The sequence below is a fragment of the Chelonoidis abingdonii genome, chromosome 2, assembly GCF_003597395.2.
Source record: "Chelonoidis abingdonii isolate Lonesome George chromosome 2, CheloAbing_2.0, whole genome shotgun sequence".
Lineage (NCBI taxonomy): Eukaryota > Metazoa > Chordata > Testudines > Testudinidae > Chelonoidis > Chelonoidis abingdonii.
In genome coordinates, this window is record NC_133770.1 from 150423362 (window position 1) to 150451078 (window position 27717).

Genomic DNA, 27717 nt, shown 5'->3' on the forward strand with positions numbered 1-27717 from the left:
GATCTCAGTGAGGCAAGGATTTTAATCTTGGGTTTAATCCTGCTGAGTGCATAAGTAGTGTCCATTAGATACAAAAGCAACAACGGGACACAGCCCAATTGTATGTAACACAACTTAGAAAGCTCTGCCTAGTCATTTCCATAGGGTGGGGGCAAGGATGTGGGCAAGAGAGAGTCAAGAAAGCCATCAGTAGGATTTTCTGCAAGAGTGGGCATATAGATTTGAATTTACAGTAACTCCTCACTTAACATTGTAGTTATGTCCCTGAAAAATGAAACTTTCAGTGAAATGATGCTAAATGAATCCAATTTTCCCCATAAGATTTAATGTAAATGCAGGGGGTCAGGTTCCAAGAAAGTTTTTTGGGGGCAGAGAAAAGGCATTATATACTGTACAGTACTGTACAGTGGTGGGGAGGTGCCCCTGGCTTACCCCTGGGGCTTAGGGCTAGGGGTGCAGGGTCTGGGAGGGAGTTAGGGTGCAGAAGGAGGCTCAGGGCTGGGGCAGGCAGAAGCTGCAGAGTACTTACCTGGGGCAGCTCCTGTTTGGTACAAGAGGTGTGCAGGTGGCTCTGAAAAGCACAGCACCACCCCCATGGCCGCAATTCTGGGAGCTGCTCCCCCACCAGCAGGCAAGTCCACCCGGAAGGCAGGGGCTTTAGGGGCCACAGGGCCCTGGGCTAAGTCGGTTCCCAGACTACTGCACTGGGCAGCACAGTATGGGGAGGAGGTGACCAGTTCTCTGTGGAGAAAGAAGTGGTTCAGGACTATTTAGAAAAGCTGGACGAGCACAAGTCCATGGGGCCGGATGCACTGCATCCGAGGGTGCTAAAGGAGTTGGCGAATGTGATTGCGGAGCCATTGGCCATTATCTTTGAAAACTCATGGCGATCGGGGGAGGTCCTGGTTGACTGGAAAAAGGCTAATGTAGTGCCCATCTTTAAGAAAAAAAGGAAGGAGGAGGATCTGGGGAACTACAGGCCAGTCAGCCTCACCTCAGTCCCTGGAAAAATCATGGAGCAGGTCCCCAAGGAATGCATTTAGGGATTAACAACAAGAATTTTTGTTGTAAAATGGGGACGCATCAGCTGGAAGTAACAGAAGAGAAGAAAGACCTCAGAGTATTGGTTGAGCCGTCAATGTGATATGGCCACGAAAAAAAGCTAATGCTATCTTGCGATGTATCAGGCGAGATATTTCTAGTAGAGATAAGGAGATGTTAGTACCGTTACACAAGGCACTGGTGAGACTTCATCTAGAATACAGTGTGCAGTTCTGGTCTCCCATGTTTAAGAAGGATGAATTCAGACTGGAACAGGAACAGAAAAGGGCTACTAGGATGATCCGAGGAATGGAAAACCTGTCTTATGAAAGGAGATTCCAAGAGCCGGGCTTGTTTAGCCTAACCAAAAGAAGGCTGAGGGGAGATATGATTGCTCTCTATAAATGTATCAGAGGGATAAATACCAGGAAGAGAGGAAATATTTAAGCTCAGTACCAATGTGGATACAAGAACAAATGGATATAAACAGGCCATTAGGAAGTTTAAACTTGAAATTAGACAAACGTTTCTAACCATCAAAGGAGTGAAGTTCTCGAACAGCCTTCGAAAGGGAACAGTGGGGGCAAAAGAGACGTCTGGCTTCAGGACTAAGCTTGTTAAGTCTATGAAGGGGATGGTAATTGGCAATTAGTTGATCTTTAACTATAGTGGTAAATATGCCCAATGGACTGTGGTGGGATGTTAGATGATGTGGGATCTGAGTTATACAGAGAATTCTTTCCTGGGTGTCTAGCTGATGAGTCTTGCCCACATGCTCAGGGTTTAGCTGATTGCAATATTTGGGGTTGGGAAGAAATTTTCCTCCAGGGCAGATTGGCAGAGGCCCTGGGATTTTTTTTTGCCTTCCTCTGCAGCGTGGGGCATGGGTCACTTGCTGGAGGATTCTCTGCACTTTGAAGTCTTTACACCACAATTTGAGAACTTCAATAGCTCAGACATAGATTAAGGGTTTGATACAGGAGAGGGTGGGTGAGATTCTGTGGCCTGCATTGTGCAGGAGGTCAGACTAGATGATTTTACAATGGTCCCTTCTGACCTTGAAGTCTGATTCTATGAATGTTCTCATAACGAGAATAGTGTGCCATTTTGTGATTGTGGATAGTTTGAACTAGACTCACAGCACAAATACAATTTCATAAGCAGATCCCTTACTAGCCCAGTTGCTCAGCAACATCTCACCAAACAGCATCCAGACAGCTCCACACACTCCCCTGATGAGTGAGCTCTGGTTGGAAAGGGCTCACACTCCACCGTGGGTTTCGGTGCCCATGGAATGCAGTAGGCTGGCAGCGCACAAGCACTGTACAGAGGCTCACTAAAGCACAGGAGAAAGTCAGTGCCAGTTACTGGAGCATGATCAGTACTAGGCCAGGTATCGTTCCCTGGATACCACAAAATGGACACAGTATTAAAATCTAGATTGGTGATTAGGAACCACTGAAGCACACAGAGTTGGATCTGTCTCTAACAGCATGTGTGTAATATGTAAGGGAAAATGCATCTTTCCCTACTACAGTCAGTAAAGGCCACCTTACTGACCTCTTGTTTTCTTTCAGATGGTCTCCTCAACAATTTGATTCCCAGCTGCCCATGGCTGACTGCTCTCACACCTGATCTACAGAGAAACACAGACCTTGTATCATCACCGCTGTCAGGTATTAAGTGATTGCTAGTCAGTCACATCTTGTTCAAGAGGAGCCAGATGAAAAACGGGTTGATCTGAAAGTTACTCTGATCCAACTGTCTCTGATTGGAGCAAAACATGCACCAATAGACTTAGGAACCAATGACCACTTAGAGACCTCGACGGCCACCTACTGTCTTGGTCTGATCGTTTAGGAGATCAGGCATTAAAGGGTCCAGTACATTGGAAAGCTGGGATCCTTAGCTTTCATCACCACAACTTCATTTGATTGCAAAGGGCAATGTCAGCCAAACAAGCCTGTTTGAGTCATGCCAGAAAAACTTTTGAGATGAGACTTTGTACACTGACAGACCTTGTGAATTCTGCAAAACATATTGCAACAAAACCTGTCTTCAACATGGACCTTGAAGGGAATCATTTATCACCTCAGTTTACCCAAATGTGTGTGCTGTACTTTGGACTATAAACAACTAGATATGTTTGAAGTGTGGATGCTAGCCCAGAAGCTCTACATAATTTACTACTAGCAATCTCAGGTCTCTTTTGCCTTGACACCCAAGTTCCCATTCCCGGCAGAGACACCAGGCGCATACATCCATTGATTTTTTACAACACTCCCCCACAGCTGGAACACTCAGCTGGGGTCTATACTGAACTTACATCTAGTTCAGTATTTAGCTTAAGCTAAAAATCTTTGCAGTCATTTATAATTGCCTGACAGTGTTGCTGAACAAAAGGATGGATGCCCAGGAACCCAGACAGGACTGCAAATACCTACACTTCAGACTTGCTGCCAAGAGAAGATTACTGAAGGAAACAGACTAACCTCTAGAGAAAGTTTAATTAATTGTTCCTGTTTTTATGGTGGGGAAGCAGAGAACGGCATCTAATTTTCCGTTTCTCTTGGTCCCAGAATTAACTGTTACAATATTAGAAAATGGTTTGAAAGAAGATGAGTCACTACATTGTGACTGGATTGCATACTTGTGTTTTAAAGTCACCCTCACAGAGTAAGGAACTGAGGCTTTAATATCAAAGCAAGTTGTGTTTAAGAAGCTGGATCATGTGATGACTTTTACTGGCCTGGCTTTAGAGGCAATCAGTCAACCAGCACACAGCATTCATTTTTAGCTCCATGGATTTTAAGATCTTCCACCTCCTCTAGCCCTCCTCCCGAGGTCCCAGAGGGACAGCTGTACTCCTGGATCCCTTTCCGCTCTAGAGGAAAGGCAGAGATGCTGTCTGGGAGCCAGTACTGCTGCAAACAGTTCCCAGGAAAAGGGAGCAATTTCCTGTCTGGGGAGGAGAAAGCATGAATTCCTGCTTGATGGCCTATTTCAAACTAAAAGTGTTTTTCTGGACAGAATTCCCCCTCCCCCCCCCCCACTTCCTCCCTCCCCCAAAGAATGCAGAAATTCCTGCACTACTGTTATAGTAGCTATTTCCATAGCTCTCACCTTGCAGGTATCATAGCAGCCTAATTGCTTTTTCCAACCTTCATGCAGGGGGGGTAAGGCAACCCCAGCGCTCACACAGACAGGGTGGCTAACATACCTGAGTAAAAAGGTCACTTGCTGGGCTGCATTCATCCCTAGTAGAACTGCAGTGAAGTCTATAGTGTACACTGGGGGCATAAATATGACCCATTATGTTCAGCAGGCAAACAAGAGGCCAGACATATCAGGCTGTGTTGAGCAACTGCCAGATGTGTACAATACAAGGTTTACAAAATAGCCAGACAGCTTGGGCACATCTTTTAAAAGACAGGAGCACAGAGAAGCATTATTCAACCTTCTCCCCTCTGTGCTAAGATTAAACTGACTTTAAAAGCTTCATTGTGTACATCCCAATTCTTCTATAGTGTGTAATTACACCAATTCTCAATAGGAACTCAAGATGATTAAGACGAAGTGCCCATGCTACAGCAAATTCAACTACAAGTCTTGTCTGGCATGTCTACACATAAGTTATAGTGCTTTAACCACACTGATATAGTGAAAATTGGTACAAACTCCCTTCTAATAGTGTGGATACTATTGTACTGACATAAGTGCTTATAATAGTATAGCTTATATGGGAAGGGGAATAAGCTATACCGGGATAACTGTCTTTATACACCTCTACCCCGATATAACACAATAAAGCAAAGCTCCGGGGGGTGGGGGGTCTGCGCACTCTGGTGGATCAAAGCAAGTTCAATATAACGCGGTAAGATTTTTTAGCTCCCGAGGACAGTGTTATATCGAGGTAGAGGTGTACTTGTATAGCTGTCTACAATTGGGCTTGTATGGTATAACTATATCAGGAGGAAAAAAGTCAGACCCCAAACACAGTTGAGGGTGAAACTTGAAAGTTTAGACCAGGCCTTAGGGATCCCACAGGAATATCTTGTCTGTCATTTGCTGAGCACACTCACTGCATGGGACAGGAGGAGCAAACATGATACAGCACCTTGCTCTTAATACTAAGCCAAAGTTCAAGGCTAGTCTCATGTTTTAAAATCATACATATTACAACACCAGTTTTTGTTTTTTTGTTTTTTTTTTAAGTTTTCCTTCAAGAACATCTCCCCCGCCACCAATCTCTGCTGAGTCGTAATGGATTATACAGAGCACTCACAGGCCAGGTCTACACTACGAGATTAAATCGATTTTAGATACGCAATAGCGTAGCTGAAATCGAATATCTAAAATCGATTTACTCACCCGTCTTCACCGCACGGGATCGATCCGCGCGGCTCGTTGTGTCGAATCCGGAAGTCCGGTCGTCTAGCTGGAGTTCCGGAATCGATCTAAGCACGCTCTGGGATCGAGATATCGCGTCCAGACCAGACGCGATATTTCGATCCCCGAGCAATCAATTTTAACGCGCCGATCCGGCGCGTAGTCTAGACATGGCCACACAGAACTCTCCAGCCCTCTCTTCAAAAGTCAGGGAGCCAGCCAGCCTTCTCTGCCCAATGATGCTGCACCAGCTGGCTCCAAACTAAGCAGCCAGAGCCTTACTTCTTTGCATGACATTGTACATTAACCTGAAAAGAACCACCTAGCTTTTGTTTTCCTTTCATCTTTCTGCAGACTCAGAGATCCTATTGCAAGGAAATATTTAATACCACATGGTTTTACAAGACTCAGTTACTATCATCAATAGTTCCAAGTGGCCCTAGGGATACACTGCATGATAATATGCCAGACAACTTCAGTTATACCCAAGGATGAGTCCACAGATTTGGTCATCTCACAGCAGTGCAGTTCTCTCACATGGAGCTTGCCCTACTCATGAACAGTACTGGATTGATGGTAACATAGATCAAGCTGATACTTCATTTCAATGTGGCAGTGTGAAAGTGAAACTTATTAATCAAGGCTCAGAACAGGTGTATCCCAGCTATAACTAATAGTAATATATACAGGAAGAGTTGTAGTTTGCTGCAGCTAGCACTAGCCAATCCCTCCACCTCCTGCCTGAAAAGTATTAGTGTAACCTTGCTAACCATTCAAGCAAGGCGCCACCAGGTCTCTTACATCACCCTATACATTAGGGGTCCAATCCTGCAACCCTTACAGTAATAAAGATTACATAACTGGGCCCTAGATGGGGAAACAAGTGTTTGTTACTATCAGTGTCAAGACTGAAGCTATAGGCAGCTAAAAAAGACTGAAGACCTTCTATGTACCCTAGCTCTCTCCATACCCATGCACAGGAGTAAGGTGCATAAAAACACCTCCTCCCTGCCCTATGCGGATTGCTCACATGGCTGGGCTGTAAGTAGAGAGTGGGTGGGGAGCACTGCTTTGCTCACTGCAACACACTAGCCAGCGCAGCTGAGTCAGTTCGAAAGGGGGATGGGAGTAAACAGAACTAGGTATAGGACTGGCACAGCTTACCTCTCCCTTGAGCAAGGACTTCAAGTTACAGTACAGTTCCTGGGCTGGTCTCTGTGCCATCCCTCACTTGGAGCTCATGGTAACTCCACAAACTAGGCCTACATTAGATGCAACAGGGAAAAATGACAAGGGGTACGGGACATGAATAAGAGCAGAGAGGGGAGATAACAAGGCTTACACAGAGTGATGTCAAGGTTAGATTTGCACTTAAATTGTACTAGTTTGACCTTTTTAGGTTTAAGACGTTAAATAGTACAGTGCAAGGCTGTCACAGATTCTATTCAATGTGTTAGATATAGATACACACGGTTTTTGCCTGGTCACTGAAAACAAGGGTTAAGTGAAACAAGTCTGCCCTGGGAGCATGAGGGAGGCACTGGAGCATTACCACATCACTGCATTCGAGATGCATCTTTTGCACACATATGAAACAGGGTTTATACAAAATTTGCAGGACTCTTTCTACAGTGGCATGTGTGACTATGTCACAGGTTTGCTTCACTTTACATGTGAAGAATTAGTTACACTGCAGCTGTGGTTTTGTTTAATGTGAAGCTCTTCAGGGTCAACCCAGCTCAGGACTTTGATGGGAGTTCACCAAGGAAACCCACAACGTTGCAGAGGACCATGCCTCTGGGGAATAAGTATTAAACCAATACCCCAGGACTATGTTAGCAGGCTCTGAACAGCTGGATAAACCATCTTATCAAAGAAACAGAAGGAGAGGAGGTTCAGATCACGCATTGGCATGAAAGCCTTCTCTATACTAGAAAACTGTACTGCTTTAACTATACCAGTATATAACCTGCACAACATGGATGCACTTCTATGGGCATCAGGATGCTTATACTGGTATAGTTGTCATCATACAGGAAAGGGAATAAGCTATATGAGTATAACTGATTCCACATTTGGGGATGAACTGCTTTAACTGTATTGGGGATAGAGTGTACCTGTGCACGTGAGAGATGCACAATCCGGACACCGCAGTGCAAAAGCCATTTAGAAAAGGCCTCAGAAGATCCCAATATTTACACTAGCTTAAACCCTCCCCACAAAAGGTTAGTTTCAAGTTTGTGGGTTAAATGAATTATAAGATGACTCAGGGGTTAGAGTTTGAGCGATTGTATGTATGGGGAAATAAAAAAAACTAATCAGCATTAACTTTAGTCAACAAAGTGACTAGAGTACATTTTGTGGACCAGTTTTCACAAGTTATAACTCCTGGGGGAAATTCTGTGAAAGTTTTTTCTTTGTACTAAAACTGAGATTGTGTGATTAGCATTGGACCATCATGTTACATGCTGTGTGTAACACAGATGTAGGACCAAGAAAAGGCCTATTATACACTAGTACAATATATGAGAGCCAGCTGAGTTCACATATCCAGCTGTAAATGCTCAGATACCACCACCACCACCACAGGAAAGACTAAAGTATTCCAAGGATAGACCCATAGTCCCTAAATCACTTTGGAAGCCTTCAAATGAATGGCACTATACAAGTACACCTAAACAGCAACAAACCTAATGGGAAAATAAAGCGCTACAGTCTCAGAGACCACACAGAGCCCATTCAGTGTTCCAAAAACATCACCTGACAGAGCAAGCTTGTATTTGCTGCCAAGACCATTCAAACGTATGCACACAAGATGGGATTACCCTGGATCATTGGCAATGCTCTTTGCACAGCACGTGCCTAACCACTGCCAAGCTTTTTGCAGGCACCATGGCTGAGAAGAGCTCTAAAGGAGGACAATGAGGTGGCTCTGCCAATGTTTGTGGGGAGCTTCTCCCAGGCATGGTGGAAAGCACAAAGGAGCTGGTCTGAAAGGATAGCAAGTGGACAATGAAGGCTGCCATGATTGGCAGAGCAGAGGCAGCTGTCAACACCTCGCTAGCACCCGAGATGACAGGTAGGATAGGGACATGCTGCAAAGGGCTTTGGAAGTGACGATAAGTAGCCTATGTTTGATGGGATGGGGGGGGGGGGGGGGGTGACGTGGTTAGAGAGACAGGCCAAAAAGATTTTTACAGCAGTATTGTGAATGGATATGAGCAAGGCAAGATGGGATTTCTCAAGGCTAGAGAGGAGGACACAAGAGAATGACACTAACTTGGACATGATGGGTCATAAAACTGTGCCCACTAAAATCAGCATGCACTGAAGACAGTTATCCATGTGCAGAGTGCAACAAAGCCTCAAACATTAGTTCCACTATCACAGCCACTTGAGAAGCAGAAAGAATCTGGAGAGCAGGAGGGAGTGGTACATTGACTAGTCTGAAACACCTGTTTCCGGTCTGGTGCTGCTTGCTTGAGATGGCAGCCTCTACTTAAATGGTGATCCAGCTTACTCGCTCTCATCAGGAGATCTCAGAGTGCTGTCATTATTTTACACACAGAGAAACTGAGGTAGAAGGGACATAACTTGCCCAAGGTTATATAGGTGACTGGGGCAGAGCAAGGAGTTGAATCTAGTCCCCATACCCTTCTGAGTCCCAGTGCCTTGGTCTATCCATTAGGTTGCTTAAAGCAATATACAACAAAAGTACTATGAAAAGAGCGCAGGTTTGTTTTCAGTAAGGTAAAACACCCACTCTGAGCAATGCTAATTCTGGAGAGGCTTCACAGGCTTCACTGCTGTCCATTGTTCCTGTGAGGACAGGTCTGGAGCTCCCTCAACCAATCATAGTTCCCCTTTCCCCACCAAGATTCTATGATATCAAGTTGTAACCCTACTGAACGAATTCACCATGGACAGACATAACACTAGTGCACTCAAGTGCACACAAGGATCAGTGCCCTGTTTGCTCCCGGAGAAGCTAGAAGAACAATCTGTACTACTGTGGAATAATAAATGCACTGCACTAATTACTGCAATAACTGGGTGTGTCAGCACGCAGTGAAAACCAGATAAGGAAGCTAACTCCTTGTTGCTAGAGTCAAAAGGAAGCTTGCTGTCAGACTTGTGAGAACAAGTTCAGAGGAACAGAGCAGAAAAACAAGATGTTTGAGGGGGAGGGTAAGAAAGCTAGTGAAAAATCCATCCTGTCAAGTGTTTACTTAATAACACTGCACAGGAAAGGTACAGAAACAGAAAGTGATCTTATGGTCATATAGAGGGCAGGTAAGAATGTGATGATTAACAGGCCCATAAGAGAGAAAATTTCACATCCTGTTTTTTGGTCCAAATAAGATACTGCTGACAGTATACATTACCCCCATCAATCCAGCAGCACTTGGGACTGGACTAAGGGTACTTTGTGCGTGTTAGTATATTTTTATTTTAAGAGGCTATTTAGGGATGTTGGTGGGGGAGGGATTTCTAAGCCACTGATAAATGGCACCTCAGATTTATGGCCATCTGGCCCTCAACTAAATAACCACCAGCATGACATTGATGGTGTTGCATTATGAGTGTTAGTGCCAGAACTGGAAGAGACTGTCCGGTTTGGCCAATGTACATGGCAGAGGGGCATTGCTGGCACATATCACATTGGTAGATGTGCAGGTGAACGAGCCCTGGATGGTGTGGCTGATGTGGTTAGGTCCTGTGATGATGTCCCAGAACAGGCACCGGGGACAGTCTCTACACAAAAGAATACATGGACACAAATCTGACATCAGAAATCATAACATCCAAAAACTAGTAGAACATTTCAATCTCTGGTCATTCAGTAACAGACCTCAAAGCGGCAATTCTTCAAACAACAAAAACTTCAAAAACAGACTCCAGTGTGAAGCCGCAGAACTGGAATTAGTGTGCCAACTAGATACCATCAAATTAGTCCTGAATAAAGACTGGGAGTGGCTGGGTCACTACAAAATCTAAACTTAATTTCCCCAATACTAATTTATCCCTACTGTTACTCATACCTTCTTGTCAACTGTCTGTAATGGGCCTCTCTCTTACCACTTCAAAAGAGATTTTTCCTCCCTTAGTATCCTGTGTTGATTTATCTCGTTAGACTAACCTCACACTTGGTAAAGCACCCCCATCCTTTCATGTAATTATACCTGCTCTTGTATTTTTTACTTCATACGTCTGATGAAGTGGGTTCTAGCCCACGAAAGCTTATGTCCAAATAAATTTGTTAGTCAGCTGCTGATTTTAGAAGTCTTCTGCTCCTGCAGCATGTGAAACATCAAAGCACAAGAGAGTTGGAAATTCAGAGAGTATTAAATATTCTTACACTTTACAAATACAGTCCAGAAACATTTTCCAAGTAGTATCTAGTGCCAGATACCTGCATTTCTCAGAGTTAAGGGGTTTTGCTTATGCTAGCAAGAACTATACACCTTGGATAGCGTTCTGGCTTACACTGAGGCCTAGTCACAAGAAATTGTGATGAAATTCCATGGCATGTAGTGTGCAGGAGGTGAGACTAGAGGATCTAATGGTCTCATCTGCCTTAAGATCTATCAATGTGTCTATATAAAGAAAAATGTAACCCTTTTATTTTAGGGTCACAGCCAGCATGCAGCCTGCCTTAATAAAAAAGAGTGGGGGGGTGGGGTGGGATTTTTGAAAAGCCCAACGTGCCCTGAAATTACTCACAGGACACCTGCAACAGATTGCTCTCAGTTTATTACCAGGTCAGTGTTTTGCCTTGAACATCCCTTGAAGGACATGTTAAGTAGGGTCTGTGGACTGGCAAAACAATCACCTTCTAAAGAAGTCTGTTGTGGGGCTCTGTAAGAGGTGTAGTTACATGTATCAAGAGGATGAGTGCTATGACACCTACTCACTTTACTATAAGTTAGATTATAAGACTAAGATGCATGTGTAGCAGTTTAGAAGTTTTATATACCATCTTTTAAAATAAATTATTCCACATAACAGAAAATCTGCATGAAAAATACACAACTTTCTTCTTAAATTACTGCTGTGCCAAATGGCACATAATCCAAAAATACGTAGTTTTGTTCTTTCAGAGTTAAGTGCTCTGAGTCAATAATTAAACACAGAAAGCCTTGACTGGGAGCAGGTCTGTATTTTGGTGCCCCACCCCCACAATTCTAGAAAAAACACCCAGTGTTTTAAAAATAACTTGTTTATTTAAGAGGAAGACCAAAATTTGGCTTTCCTCCCATCAGAAAACCTTTGGGCCAAGTATCATCCCAGAGATAGATAGGGCTGTGTATTCTAGCTGTATGAGACCACTACTGAAATTTCACAGGTATTTAATATTGCCCTGCATGTCTGTTGCAGGCAGAATAAATCAGTGAGTTCTGGTTTGTGGGATGTTTGTTCTGGTGTTCATTACAGTTCACTGACCAGGAACTGAAATACTGTTCTGTTGCTTTGTATCTCAAGGGACACATAGATCTCACAGGGCAATCTTTATAAATTCCCATGGTACTGGAAGATCTGAATTACATAGAAGAGAAATCTCTCTGCAAGTGCCAGAATAAGAGGGACATGCAGTAGACTTTCAGAACTCCAGTTCCCTTCACCCACTTCTAGGTCTCAGTTAACAGCCTCTCCAAAGCTTGGCCAGAGATGAGAAGACAAAGCAGACTCTACTTAGACATGAGGCTGAAGATTACCTCCTAGCCCTACGAACCATTCCTTCCTAGTGGCAGTGTTTTTATTTCACATTTTATAACTGTAAGACTACACAGTGTACAGCAACAGCAGCCTTAGTTCCATGTCTATTAGCTTCTCACAGTTATTCCTCAGACTTCCCAGAGATACTTCCCTTGGTAATGGCTCCTGGCAATTACCATCCAACTGACAACATTCTGCAGTCCAATTCAGCCTTGCTGAAGAGGGATTTAAGTGACACTTATGTCAAATAGAGTTGCACACATTTATATATGGTTGAATATGGCCTTCTAATAGGGCTACAAGTTTCAGTGTATAGTAATTTACCACAGGAGTGTGGCCAAAGTTTGATTGTACTCTGATGGCTATTAGCCCAAAGCTATGTGTATGTTAGTGACAGATTTTGAGATGGCATGCTCCCCGAAACTAACTCTGGGTAGACTAATGCCCACTACAGTTCTGCACCCTTAAACCGTATAACAGTTATCTTCTTAAGTGAGTTGCTTGAGGGAAAGTTAAGAAATGGCTGGTAGAAAGATCACTGCTCACCACAGTGGGGGATTTGAACCAGTTCCACCACCAAGCTGTAGTGGCAGGCTGAATTTTATAGCCACGTTTCTGCCATCCAAATGGTGTTATAAGAACAACTCTAAAGCAGAGTCAGTGTACTTACACATACAGCAAATACAGCAGCGTCGAGCAAAACTTGTATTACACATTAATAGCGGAATGGACAAAGATCAGAATTTGAACTCAATTCCCTCCTCCCTGTTCTCCCAACATGTCATCACAAAGGAAAAGCAGCAGCTCAGCAAAAGGGGGGGATTCCCAAGAAAGGCAACTCCTCCTCTTCGTATCCATGTTTGAGTCCCGAAGTGGAATATCCAGTATTGAGGGAATGCTCAGGGCTTGTTGGATTCAATCCAGAACAAAGAAGAATCAGATCGTTTCGCTACTGCTCAGCTAAATGCTGTTGATTCTTTTCGCAAAAGCAGATGTGGATGATACATGATTCACAGGCTCTTCGTGCCAAATTCCCTCTCGACATTTGCACTTACCTGAACATGCCATTTGGCTCTCTCTCTCACACATACACACACAGAGGAGATGAAGTAACAATATCCTGGGGCAGTTGCTCCTCCTTACCTTATGGACACTTTTGGGATTTTCCAGCCAAGCATAGTACATTTCCTCCACATAGTTCGAACTAGTCCCACTCAGAAATGGCTCAGCAGCAACAGGTGCACTGTAGCTCCTGATTTGTTGAAACGTCCGTGGTGCTGCCGGCTTGTGTTGGGAAATTGTCTTAACAGTCTGTGAGGCCGTCAATGGCCTCAATTTAGCAGCACAAGTCCTTAAGTGAAACATTTTTGTCCTGCAGCCGCTTACAGCCTCCTGTTGGTATAGGAATAAGAAGCATTTTAGACATTACAGCAGAACAATGCACAATATACAAAAAGAAATCAACCTAATAACCACATTGCTGTTATTTAGCATTTTTCATCCATAGATCTCAAAGCCCTTCTCAAAGATCAGTCTCAATCTCCATTTTACAGATGGGGAAATGAAGGCACAGAGAGGTCACCCAGCAGACCAGTAGCAGAGCCACTAACAGGTCTCCCATGTTCTAGCACAGGGGTAGGCAACCTATGGCACGGGTGCTGAAGGCGGCACTCACGCTGCCTGGGTCCTGGTCGCCAGTCCGGGGGCTCTGCATTTTAATTTAATTTTAAATGAAACTTCTTAAACTTTTAAAAACCTTATTTACTTTACATACAACAGTTTCGTTATATATTATAGACTTATAGAAAGAGACCTTCTAAAAAACATTAAGATGTATTACTGGCGTGCAAAACCTTAAATCAGAGTGAATAAATGAAGACTTGCCACACCATTTCTGAAAGGTTGCCGACCCCTGTCCTAGCGCAATGCTCCATCCATGAGGCCACACTGCCTTCCCTACATAATCTGACTTCTAATTTGGTTACTTGAAACCCAATAGTTTAATACAGGTATTAGCATTGCACAACCATTAATTTAAGATATGGACTAGTATCCCTTTGGGTTACCACTCCAGCCAGTCGCAGCCAGTCATTAAGGGAAGGGAATTTAAGCAGGAAATGGAACAGATTTTTTTGGGGGGTGGGGTGGGGGGTAGTTATCACTTATGGCTTTGAACCAAACATCTACATTTGCCAACCAAACCTAGCATCAATGTTTTCTCTCCTATTTTGTTTTCAGTTTATATTATGTGCAACTGATTTTAATATCTTAACTTCGAAGTTTCACATTTATCTAGTACTACTACATTGTGAATAGATGTTCTATTTTTTCTGATGACAGCTGATAAAAGGAGAAATCTCATCATTTATACTTGTCGGGGCACAGGAATGGAGGATGGAAGGCATGGCTGTAAATTTTATCAGAGAAAGCTGGTCATTAGGTTCTTGACTAAGACCGTCAGAAGCAAGGTTAGAGAAGAGATAAGGATGATTATAAACAAAAGGGATAGTGGGGAAAAAAGGAATTTATTGACAGGAGCAGGCACCCCAACAGAGAATGTAATTATAACTAATGGGAAGCAGCAGCAGCAAAGTGGTTATTTCATGCTGATAAGACTGCCACTCAGACAGCCACACTTCTGCCGAACTGTATTCCCATTCCCACCTCTCTGCAGTTCTCTTCACCTTTTTGCCCTTATTAGTGTCCATATATTGCACATTTCCACACTTCTGAAACAGGGAAAAAGCAGTCCTTCCTTGCAGCACAGTGCCTGCATGCATTTCACAGCATGTGCTCCATTGTTCCCTACTTGCACTAGGAAGAGGTCCTTAAAGCTTCAGAGTAAAAATTACCAGCTATTCTTATGCAAAATTAAAGAAGTTACATGTGAGAAGTATAAAAGGACAAAGTCTTAATGGATTTGCTGTCCAACTAAGAATGCTGAGAGCTGGAAACCCATATTTCCATTTTTTAAGAGTGGAGGACTGGAATTCAGAGGTTATGCCTTCCCTGGAAAAAAATAAAAAGGTTCCATTTTAACATCTCAAAGCAAAAACTTAGGCCTGATCTACACAGGCGAGGGCGGGGTGTCGATGTAAGATACGCAACTTCAGCTACGGGAATACCATAGCTGAAGTCGAAGTATCTTATTCCGACTTACCTCCTGTCCTCACAGCGCGAGATCGACATCTGCAGCTCCCCTGTCGACTCCACTACTGCCGCTCGCTCCGGTGGAGTTCCGGAGTCAACGAGAAGCGCATTCGGGGATCGATATATCACGTCTAGATGAGACGTGATATATCGATCCCCGTTAAATCGATTGCTACCCGCCGATATGGCGGGTAGTCTGGACATATCCTTAGCGGAGACAAGATAAAAATATTTCTTGCCTCTGTGTAGCTACATGGAGATAAACTCCAGGTGGAGAGGAGAAATTATAGGGTTGACTACAAGTAGCCACATTGATGTAAAAACTACCTGTGCCTTTTCTCCACTAGGATTTTACATCAAGACAGCGATTTCCATATTTAAAAAAATGCAGTTTTTTTTTTTTGCAGTGAAGACTTAGCCTTAGTTAGCCAGACTCCTAGAATTATTTTATGCCTAAAGCATATTAATTACAGTACCTTCTCAGCTGAATTATCAAGTCAATTTCAAAAAAGCTTCAAATAATTTCTGGTCCTTCTGCCAATTCCTTTTACAGTTGCCTTTTCCCATTTAAAAAATGGAATTTTTTTTTAATGGGAGTGGAACACATTTGAAAAATCTGGCCCTTACACCTCTGTTCACCTCACCAGCTATTCCTGTTAACATTTCAAATCAAGTGCTTGAGATAAACACTCACTCCCCTTTAAAAGAGAATGACCGTGCAAAAGTTATGACGGCATCTAGTTGCACAGATAAAACGGAATATTTCAGGATCATTCTGTTAGCAGAGCAGCCATCATTATGCCATAGAATACCAAGCAGTTTGTTTTGTTTTTTAAAAGGAGAGGAAAGTCAGTGACCACTCAGGCTATGTCTACACTACCACAGCAAGTCGACCTACGCTATGCAACTCCAATTACGTTAGTCGATGTACCTTAGGTCAAGTTACACCCAGGGGGTTGACGGGAGAAAATCTCCCGTTGACTTACCTTACTCTTCTTGTCAGGAGTAGAGTACAGAGATCGACTGGAGAGCGATCTGCAGTCAATTTGGCAGGTCTTTACTAGACACGCTAAATTGACTGCCAGTGGATCGATCTCAGAGCATTGATCCTGCCATAGGGTAGGCCTGCCCTTAGTAACCTTCCTAGGACAGTGACACAGGAGCTGGAAATTCCTTCCACAGAATTAGTATACTGGCTTGCAAGTTTGAGAAAGTGTTTGGAGGAAGATTGGGAGGAGATTGTAGTTAAGCTTTTGGTTTACAAAACATTCACATAAAAAACCTAACAAGTTTGTTCACTGAGTACCCATTAAATGGACATCAAAACAAATCTATCCCTAGCAGAGCATTGGGAGGGTTTGTCTGGCAGCTGGATTTTAGTGCTCAATGTCACGTTTTCTCATTTCCAGTCTAATGCGAAGATGATGTACTCAAACAGCGCACAGCTCTCCATCACAGCCAAAGCCACAAGAAAACAGCTTCAGTTACATGAATGCAGCTTAGAAACATTTTCCATTATCCCCATTCCTATTTAGCAGGCACTGGCTGAGAGTTAAACTGGTTAACTGGAACGGCACTTTTTTTCCCCCCCAAGTGCAATTGTTGCATTGCTCACTCAGCAGTCATTGTGCTTTTGACCCAGATTCAATCAAGTCCTAGTTGAAAAGTATAGTACCTTTCTTCCTATGCACCTATCACAGCACTATTAAAAAGGGAGCTCGTGAAGACAAAGAACACAGGTCATAGAACTGAATGCCTCAGGAAACTTGTGACAGGATACAGAACAGTTGGTCACATTAGGAAAGGACACCTGTGAAATGAGTTAGGGCCTCAGTTCTGCTCCTAGGAGGCAGGTGCTCACATCAAAGGCTCCTTGCAACAGGTTCTTTTATTAGAGGTCTCAGAACAGGGATCAAGAACTTGAAAGGCCACAACCCTATGGTGTATCTTCACTAGGAAAAAAGTTATGTTCTTAATCTGAGTTAGCTAACGGGTGGTACAATCCTCATGAAGATAAGGTAGGCTGCAGTTTTTCACGACTTAGCACATCAGTATAAACCCTAAGCTCCTTCCCACTCTCTGCCAGAAAGGAGTGACATCTTACAGCAAGATAACTCACTCTAACCCACTTCCCCACACCCCTTTTGGCAGTGAAAACATAGCCCTTAAGTTGGCTTGCTAACCTGTATGAAAAACTATACACTGCTTTGTCTTCACTTGGATTTTACCTCATGGTAGTTACCTCACGCCGAGAGGCTTATGGACCAAGTTTTCATTTAATTTAGGAGCCCAACCTAAGACATTTTGGATCTGACCTTCAAAGATGTTGAGCACTAACAGTTTTCAATCACTGCTGTGAGAGCTCAACACCTCTGAAAGTCAGGTCTAAGCATTCCAATTAGAACTTGTCTAATGTGACAAGCTTGTCTTGCGTGAGAGACCTTTGTACAATTGCATAGCAAAAGCTTTGGCTAAAATTGTAGCACCACAATGACTAAAGAAACTGGCCTGGAATTACTACATAGTGCAAGTTCTTTCCCAGGTTTAGGAATAACTGAAACAACAGCTTCTGTTAGAGTAGGTGAGAGAGTTTGCTGATTCTTGGCCTCACTAAACAAATTCAATAATATAGGCGTTAAAGTTTCAGAAAACTTTTTGTAAAATTCAATTGTGAATCCATCTGCTCCAGGAGTCTTTCCAACTTTCATTTCCTTCATAGCCTAATTACTGCAGTTTCCAGAGGAGCATCAGAAAGTTCTGAGTCTCAGAAGTATGACAGAGACAATCCACTAAAAAAAAGTCCAGTAGGGCATCTTTACTGATTCCCCTTTGGCTATAGTTTTGAATAAAATTGTTGAAATTGTTTATTAATATTTGACAGTTGTATATAATTTATTGCTACTATCGCAAATAGCAGCAAACTTATTTCTGTTCACCTTTTGCTTATTCGTATGCCAACAGCTTGCCAACTCTCTTGCCAGATTCCCAATAGTTTTGCTTCAAACAGAATAAAACAAAAATGCAGCCTTTTGAGACACAAGTTTGTTTATTTCATATCTTCGATTGATGGGGATTCTGAGACTCTCCCTGAAGAAAGCAGAAACAAGCAACAGCTATTATTAATTCCAAGTGTAGACACTTATTTTTGAACAAAAGTGTCTTGCTCCTGTTTAGCTTAACCCACTTTAAAATAGGAACAGGACACTCTTGTTCCAAAACAACAGTGTCTACACATGGAGTTATTAAGGAACAACTCTGTGTTCCTAAGCTCTTATTAGACTCCTAAGAACTGAGGTATCCATTGGCCCAACTCCAAATAGAGCGCTTGAGCTTGTCTATATACAGAAGCTGCGCAGGTTTAACTTGAATCAGTTTAGTTACATCATAAGAACTTCTGTCTGTGGGGTCTCATATTGGTTTAAAATGAGATACAATAGTTTAGCTTGTGCCTGTACGTTTACTGATACAAGATAAACTGATAAGAGTTTAGACACTAAGCCGCAACAGTTTAACTAAAACAGTATTAAAGCGTACAACGTATCACACGTACAACTTTCTGTGTGGACAAGGCTTTTAGCATTAAAGCTGGATTTGAACTCACAAAATTCCCCAATTCTGTTTTTAGTGTTTTCACTGAAAGATCAATGAATGAAATATTCAGAGTAAACCTAGTATTCAAACTATGCAAGGGTATACTATTAAACAAGGTAGATTAAGCTACCAATTTGGCCTCAAAGCACCCAGAAGAGTCAATGAAAGCTGCCACCGAAGACAGACTCTTAGGAATTGTTTTTGCTTAAACCAGAACCAAGCCAAACAAACAGAAGATTAAGATAGAATTAATGTTTGATTAAAGGAAAATCAGGTTGTTAAGTAAGTGTAATGAACCCAATGTATATAAGCATCAGAGTAACAGGAAAACAAAAATCTTGAAGTGTCTGAGTTTTGTTAACATTTGTTAAGTGTTTTGAGAATGCTAAGTGTTATTAGTTTTAAAACACAGGTTCCTTACTAGGTGACCAAATGATGGTTGTATTTTTTTTAAATTGGTAAAAACTATTAGTTTGCACTTTTTTGTTGAATGGGGCCTAGCATGTCTGAGTATGTGTAGCATTAACTACTGCTGTAGAGGGTCATTTTATTTTTAAAGATGGTATGTACTTATCCAAGGTCACCTCGAACAAGATAAGTCCTTATAACTGTTCAGTCAGGACCTATGACAATTAAGTCTAGTACTATCAAAACAGAGGAAATGGAGTGAGTTTTCCCTCCACTCAGCTAGGGCTGAAAACTCATTTGGAGTTTAAAAGAAAAAGATGCACTAAAAAAGTCAGTCTAGTCATGTTCCCAATAACTAAAACCCCGACACACACATTTAGTGCAACCCCGTTAAACAAACTGATCCAGACGTGATGGGACAGTAGTTTCCAAACAAACTACAGAACACATGCTATCAGTTTGTTTAACCTTAAGCTATTCAGTAGTGCCTACTGAGAAAATAAAGATTCCGGACAATTAGCTCTTACAACTAGGACTAATAACAAGGTAAATTACAAGGTAAAAATGCCCCCACAATCTTGACCACTTCCCTTCAAAATATTGAAGAGTTTTCTGCAGGACATTCTGTCTAAATGAGGTTCCTGATCACATTTATCCTATAGGAATCTATGCAGATCATAGCTTTTCGCCCCCAAGATATAATCGCTGAGCTGTTTACTATTATTATAAAGTGAATGGTGCACATTCATCCGAGGTATAACTCCCTTGAAGTCAACAGGATATAAACCAATAATGAATTTATCAGTATGAAAATAAAACTTTCCAACTTTATTAAAAGGCAAAGCAAGCATATTCTATTCTGTGTATAGAACTGGCACTTGCATTCCTCTCCTGTCAGCATATTTCAACCTCTTTGTGCAAGATATTTCTGATTGTAGGGAAGACATATCCAAAGACAAACAAAGTTAACACAGGCTCTCACATGGGTTTTAGTCCAAGTCCCTGTACTACCCACACGCAAAAAACTTTTGACCCAGGTTTGGAGGTTCTTTGGGCCTGCATTACCTTATCTGGCTGAGGGTACAGGTCAGAACCCTGGTTCTGCTTTAATTCAGACTGTAACCTGTTCATTTAGTAGTATGGATCTAGCTATAATCCAAGTTATTTAACTAAGTGTTGACAGTCCTCCAATACCATCCCACAATTCCCTCAGGGGTGTATTTTCCTATCCTTCTACCCACTTCCTCCTTCTGCACCAGCACTCAGCACTTATATACACCAGTTTGGCACTTAAACCCACTCCACACAGCCCACCACACTGCTACAAGCACTTGAATAGAGTGATGTCATCCTCATCCTAGCATGCTGTTACCTGGCCAGAGGTTCACATCACAGAGCACTGCAGCGCTAAGAACCATGGGATACCATAAATCCTACCACTTAACCCAGGTTACTGAAGCATCAGAGTAGATGCAGCTCACCAGTATGACTTGGGTGTGAGCATCCACCCTGAGAAACCGCACTCAACCTTGGCCAGTCTGGGTTCCCAGATCTGCATTAACTGCAGTGAGGACATACCTTCTGTGTATAATGAGTTTCTTACATTCAACTCCCTATCCAATTTTTAAGTCGAAACAATCATGACATCGAGCAGAAAATCAAGCAGTAAGAATACTTTTCATACCAACCCTACATTTCCCTGACTTGAGTCAATTAAACCTGCTGAATTTCACTATTAGAATTCCCTTTTTCAAACAGGCCAAGTGGGCATGAAGGGACATTTAACAACATTCACTGAGGATTGTGACTATGATTGAGGCTAAGTCTACACTGCAGACAAATATATTGGTATAACTACGTCGCTTAGGGATGTGAAAAAACCACACCACTGAGCAACGTAATTATACTGACCTAAACCCCAGTGTACCCAGTGCTATGTAAATGGAAGAGTTTCTCCCACCAACACAGCTACCTCTCACGGAGGTGGATTAATTACACTGCTTCTCCATCGTGCAGTAGAATCTTCATGTGCAGTAAGACAACAAAGCAGCTGCACATGAAGACAAGCACTGACTCACGCGATAGTTAATGCCCAGAAGGGACAGACCTGGACCAACAGCTTCCTTTTTGCTCTAACAATGTTTCCAATTCCTGCTGGGAGGTGCTACGCAGAAAAGCAGGACACATTCCCCAGAGGTTGACATTTGTTTACATGAAAGTGTTTAAATCATGCAAAAGGAGAAATGGAGGTCATAGCCTAGACAAGTGTGCTAGATACCTTCTAACAAGGCAAAACCCACCAACCATAGGTCAACATGAAGGTGAGTAGGGTACCCACAAGTATGCTCCTTGGGAAACGCTCGAGGGAGCAGGCTGGCACCCACCCCTAAGGGGTGAGAAGCAAAAGGACTCTGGGCTTCTCAGCACGATACTGACCGCAGATGAACTTTTAAATTGACCTCTGGCTAGGAGGTACCTGATGTCATGGAAGCTGTTCTTACCACCATCTGACCGCTAAGGGGAAGGGGCTCTCCCGCCTCCAGGAACAAAGACTCCCGGGGAGGGGAGAGATACGGGCTCTCCACTACTAGGCCGCTGCATTATTTGGGGGGGGGGGGGGGGGCGGAAACACCCCCACTCCAGGAACCAGCCCAGTGCCTGCCTCTGAGGTACCCAAGTCACAGCGCCACGGGGGGAGAGAACAACGCTGTGCTCAGTGCCAAGCCCCGATGGGGCCGGGCAGAGCCGGCCGGGCGCTCGGGCTCAAGCCCTGGCCCAGCCCCTGACTCGCTCTGTACCTCAGTTTCCCCGCCTGCGCGAGAGGGCTGATGCTGCCGGCTCCCGCCCCAGAGCGCAGGGGCCAGGCCCCGCAGGGGAGGGGGGACCCCCCACCCCAGCTCCCTCCACGTGGGGCCGCGCTCCCCTGCAGTCTGCGGAGCTGGGGTCTCGGCCGCTCGCGCTTTGCGGCCCCGCCCCCCACCATCCAATCAGCGAGCGGCCCCGCCTCAGCTCACAGCCGCTCCCCGACAGCCCGACCTATCACAGCGGCGATGGCAGCGCGCCGCCTCCTTACTGGCCGCTGCCGCCATCACTCCCCGTGACCTCACCCGCCCCTCGGCTGAGGCGCCCGGGCGGCGGCGCCAAGGACACTCCGGGCTCAGGGGCACGAGGCAGCGCCCTGCTCCCCGCGGACCAGCTCCCTAGGCCTGGTCAGCGCCCACCCCCCAGGCCACGCGGTACCTGCCGCCGCGTCCGTCCCGCCCGCCCGCGGCTCTGCTCTGACAGCCGCCGCCGCTCTGCGCGCCAAGTACCGCCGCCCCGCCCCCTGCGTGCTGCGTCACCGCGCTTCCCCGCCTGCTCCCGGGTCACGTGTCAGGGATTCGCCCTTGACCCGCTCCGTAGTGGTGCGCTGGGATCCGCGCCCGTGTGTGCGGCCCCGTCTCGCCACCACGTGACCAATAGCGGGGCGGGGCGGGACACTGAGGGGGAGGGGGCGCGAGGCAGTGGTGGGCATGTGGCTGGGGGGATGGCGAAGAGGCATTGGGGGCAGTGGGGGAGGGAGGTGTTGGGAGATAGATGCAGGACTAGGGTGTGGGGTGGGTGCAGGACATTGAAGGGTGAGGTAGCTGGGGGGCTGGGTGCAGGACATTGGGGCTGATAGGCATTGGGGAGATGGCATGGGGCACTGGAGGTGCTTGGTTTTGGGGGGGGCAGGGTAGGTGGTGATGGGGAGGTGCAGGACAAGGGGGGAGGTATAGGTCGGAGGGGGTGCCAGTCACTGGAGGGCATGTGGTGGAGGCATCAGTCAAGCCTGAGTGATGATTTGAGGCATAGAGGATTGGGACAGTGTTGCCTGTGTCCATTCACCCACTTCAGGAAGGCTCTTTGGCTGGCCATGCCAGCTCCATGCACTGCTGCCTGTATGTCTGAACCAGGTCACAGACTCACAGATCGTGCCCACTTTTGGCCCCGTGGAGGGTGCCCCTTTGAATGCGACAGCCTTTCTCGGGGTTCAACTCTCTCTCGGAGTCAGGCCTCTCCGCCTCCTGGAGCCACACCTCTCTGAGCCTTAGCATGTCTGTCTCTCTCCATGGTCCCCCCTCAGGGAGTCCATGCTCTCTGGACCCCCTGGGCCTCCTCACCCCCGAAGGGGTTCATGCAACCCTGTTCTTTAGACCAGAGTGACTCTCAGCTAGCATAAAACAGGGGGTTTATTGAGAGTGGACACGCCAGAAGTCTCCGGGACTCAGGCCTGGCGTCGCTCGGTACAGCACATCCAGCCCTGCATCCAGGTGGACTCCGCTGCTCCCCTCTCAGCCCAGAGCCCCCCCCCCCCCCCGTTCCAGCTGGGCTCCATATCCTTGGCCCTAAGCCCCGCCTGTCGGTGTCTTCTCTCACGGTAAATAGGGTCATAACAGGATTGCCTGGGTCTCTCTCCTTCAGCTCCTCTGGCCCCTCTGGCTGGAGCGACTGTCTCTCTTCGCAGACCCATTGTCCTCCACTGGCCAACCGATGTGACTCCTGAGCTGGGTCTAGGTCACCAGGTCACGATCGCTGGGGTCTCCATCTCCAGACCGTTGCGGGTCCACGTTCCTTCTCCGGTCTCTGTAACAACAAATCCCTTTCCCTCACTCGTAAACAGTACGCTGGGGACACTGAGTCCCTCCTTGGATGCAACCACTGGAAACACAGAAAAACCAAGAAACCCCCCACTTTGTCACACATTTCCGCAGGGTGGCTGTGGGCACCTTCACAGCCTAGTCGGGGAGATCCAACACCTGCAACCTCAGGATGATGCCAGTGCTGCCCTGAACAATGTGTGAGATCACCTGAGAAGTTGCCATGTCGATCGCAGGGCTTTACAACTGTGATAAAAGCACCTGCAGTTGCAGCACCTTGTCAGCATTAGCTGACGTGGGACTGGAACAGAACTCCTGGGTTTTTGTCTTGGGGGTGGGGGGGGGCATGTTGCTAGGTGTTTAGAGCACTGACCAGGCTCGTGTCTGGCTCTGCTAACTGACCTGGTGTGTAGCTCAGACAAGTTTCTTCTCTCCGTCAGCTGTAAATGGAGAGGTAATAATTACCCATGCCACCAGCCCCAGGCTTCATTACGTTTGGCATGTTCTTTTTATCGTATGGAACTAAGGGCAATTAACAAGTTTATGAGCTGAGAAGGAGGCTTCGAGCCAGGCCCTATTAAAATTGTGCAGGGATGCTGTCTGCAGACTAGTACAAGAACCATAAGCTTCTTCAGGGAAAGATGAATGCACTTTAAGCTGCCTGACCTGTGAAGATAAAACAGGATTAGAGCAGCCTGTGCTGCCAACAGTGGCCAGGCCAGAGACAGGGAAGTCGTCATTTATGCAATTCCTTATGTGCAGGCTTATGGGAAGTCTCCTCTACTTCAACACAATGAACTTTTACTACACGGGCTCTCCTGCCCTGCCTACCCCAGTGCTGGGCACTGGGAGCACTACCCCAGTGTGAGAGCAATAGTCAGTTGCTTCACTAATCTGCATGTCTATGCTGGCTTGCCCAGTCAGCAATATAGCAGCTAATCACTTAGAAGGGCCTTCGGGTGCGGGCCTTGCTGGCTCCAGGCAGCTGTTTCTTTTTCGTCTCAGAAGCCTGATAGAGTAGATGGCTTAATCATCCCTCTGCCATTAAACCTTCTGTAATATTCTCTTGGCCAGGCGAATCAGGGCCAGGGGCCAAAGGGAGCGAACAGCCTCCCCTCTATTAGTTGTCAACTTCCAATGTATAACTAGGTGTGGAAATAGGACCACTTCCAAAGTAGAATAACAGTCCCAGGGGAGTGGAACTGTGGGCAGCAGTACACCTTGCAGATGCAGTTTGCCATCTGATGTCAACCTGGTAGAGGAGCAGGGCTCAAGAGTTGATGGGACGCATGTAGACCCAGAAGCCATCGTGAGAACTAAAAGCTTAGCAGTGTCCGAAGATAGATAATGCCACTGAAGAGTGTGACTCCCCAAGGAGCTTGGTATTGTCTCCTCCTATGCATGTTAATCAGATTGCTGATGAGAACATAAAGCTTAGCAGTGTCCGAAGATAGATAATGCCACTGAAGAGTGTGACTCCCCAAGGAGCTTGGTATTGTCTCCTCCTATGCATGTTAATCAGATTGCTGCTGATCAGCCGAAAGGGTGAGAAGAGGAGAAACAAGGAAGAGGACCCAGTCACCCAGCTGCAAAACTCACCCCTGACACAAACCTTGCCCTCACACCCACACCCTTTTTCGAACTCTTTGTTTAAGTCAGTTTCAATTACCCTGTGGCCCTGGAAAGGTACCAGGGAAGTGCTCTCCAAAGTATCTGCCTGGGGCAGGCAGAATTGCACTAATGGGGGAGATAGATACAAGGGGCCCAGTTTGCAGGATATCTTAAAGGACTGCCTGAAACTCCATGTGTTCAATGTGCCATTCCCAGGAGAGCGAGACATTTACTAACACAGCTGGCTTTTTATTAACCAATTGATTCCAAATGTACCTGCTGTGACAGGTTGGGTCATAGAAACCCCCTTGGGAACTGCCAGCTGATGTGCGGAGACTGCCTCTGAGCCCGTTTTCCCTGGCAGCTTGAGACTTCAGTGCCCTGCCTGGTTTGAGCCAGACATGCTAGCCTGCTACAAACACAGACCCAGGTCTGAACCACGTCCCCCAAAAGCTTCAGGCTTAACTGAAAACAGCTTAAGAAGTGTTGTTGTCTCCAACACTCAGGTTCCCAACTCCGAGGCCCCTTCCTCAAATATGGCATCCCCATATCATGCTGCCAACCAGGCTGGGGCATCTAATGCCATTTTGGGACATGGTGTGGGTGGTGGAGCCAGGTCAGAAACATAGATGATGGAACTAGGGGTGCTGCCTCACCCCCTGACTCAAAGTGGTTTCCATCATATACAGGGTTTACAGTTTGGTTCAGTGGCTTTCAGAACCCCCTCTGTACAAATTGTTCCAGCCCCTCGGTCAGAGGATTGTCTTACACAGAACGAAAGGGTTAGAATAGGGGTCGACAACGTATGGTACACATGCCAAAGATGGCACACAAGCTGATTTTTGATGGCATGGGGGGCTTACTGAGCCGCTCAGCCCACCGCCGTGCTGGGGGTTCCTGCTGCTGGCCCCTTGCCAGCTGGGGTCCCTCCGCTGGTCCCACTCAGGACCTGCTACAGGCCTAAGGGAAGGAACCCCAGGCTGGCAGCGGGCTGAGATTCCAGCTGGCAGGAGCCAGTGGCCAAAACCCCAGAGCGGGGCGGGCCGAGTGTGATGCGGTAGGGATTGTCTGTGTGGGGGACGGGAGAGCCGAGGATGACTTTAGGTGAGGCAAAGGACCTAAGCCTGTAACCTGAGCCAGGGAGGGGGGAGGTGTGTGAGCACCTTTGCCCAGGATGCCGGACAAAGGAAGGGGCAGGCTGGAGGGAGTTCAGTTCAGTTTCGGTTTTGGGCTGGGTGGTTGGAATTTAGGGAATCCCAAGCTGGGGATTAAGCTTCCTGAACCTCAGAAGGACTTGACTGAGGGGTTCTGCTTGTGCCTACAAGCTCTGCTGTATCCTTCGTTCCTGTTGTCCAATAAACCTTCTGTTTTAGTGGCTGGCTGAGAGTCACTGTAAGTCCCAGGAAGAGGAGTGCTGTGCCGGACTCCCCCACACTCCATGACAACTGGTGGTAGCAGTGGGATCTACTTCACCCCGTGGACGGCGCTTCCTGCAGTAAGTGACTGGGGAGCAGTAAAACAAAGGGACGATTTTAGGGGTGATTAACCCCTGGGAGTGTGTGACCAGAGAGAAGGACTTTGCAGTAACAGGATCCCCTGGGGGATTGCAGCAAGCGGTCCCAGGGGCGGAGGAGTCTGCAGCTCGGCCCTGGCAGAGAGGTGGTGACCTCAAGAAGGGCTGGTGCACTAGCAGTCTCCCTGGAAACCGTGGGGAGCAGCAAGCACCCCGGCCTGTGAGTGGCCAGCAGAAAGATGTATGCCAAGTGGCTTAAGTTCGACCTGGTGGAGCTGTGCAAGCAGAAGGGGCTGCGCAGAGGGAGGCTCACCAAAGACCAGCTGATTGCCCAGCTGGAGGAGGGAGATCGCTTGAATGAACTGATCCCTGTCTCTGAAGGAAGCAGCCTGGCAGATGCAGCGCATGCACCAGTGTCTGTCCCCGCTGGGAGTGGTCAGCCAGCGGCTGAGGGCTTCCCAAGACCCCTCCTTCCTATGCCTAGGGGAAGGGTGAGGAGGAGCCCAGCGACTACTGAGGGCACCGTGACCCCCTGGCCAGCAGAGGATCCTCCCGGTGAAGCTCGCTCGCCAGCAGGGGATTGTCCCGGCGACGCTCGGCATCCGAGGAGCAGAAGTGGCTGGAATGGGAGAGAGAGCTAAAACAGAGAGCTGGAGGATCGTGAGAGACAGAGGGAAC

General features: G+C 46.0%; 1 protein-coding gene across 5 annotated transcripts in view; it reads right to left on the reverse strand.

The window, feature by feature from the left end:
• Nucleotides 1–22652, reverse strand: part of OGDH (oxoglutarate dehydrogenase) — a 93605-nt gene extending 70953 nt beyond the window's left edge. For 2 of the 5 annotated variants that reach the window (XM_032774509.2, XM_032774507.2), the window contains exons 1-2: nt 22537–22636; nt 13291–13539 (exon numbers count right to left, since the gene is read on the reverse strand). In XM_032774509.2, coding sequence (XP_032630400.1) covers nt 13291–13512 — 222 coding nt within the window. In that variant the 5' untranslated portion in view covers nt 13513–13539; nt 22537–22636. Of the gene's footprint in view, nt 1–13290; nt 13540–22536 lie in introns of those variants that run through there. The other 3 variants (XM_032774508.2, XM_032774505.2, XM_075062699.1) reach the window with 3 other exon arrangements.
• Nucleotides 22653–27717: the final 5065 nt, after the last annotated feature.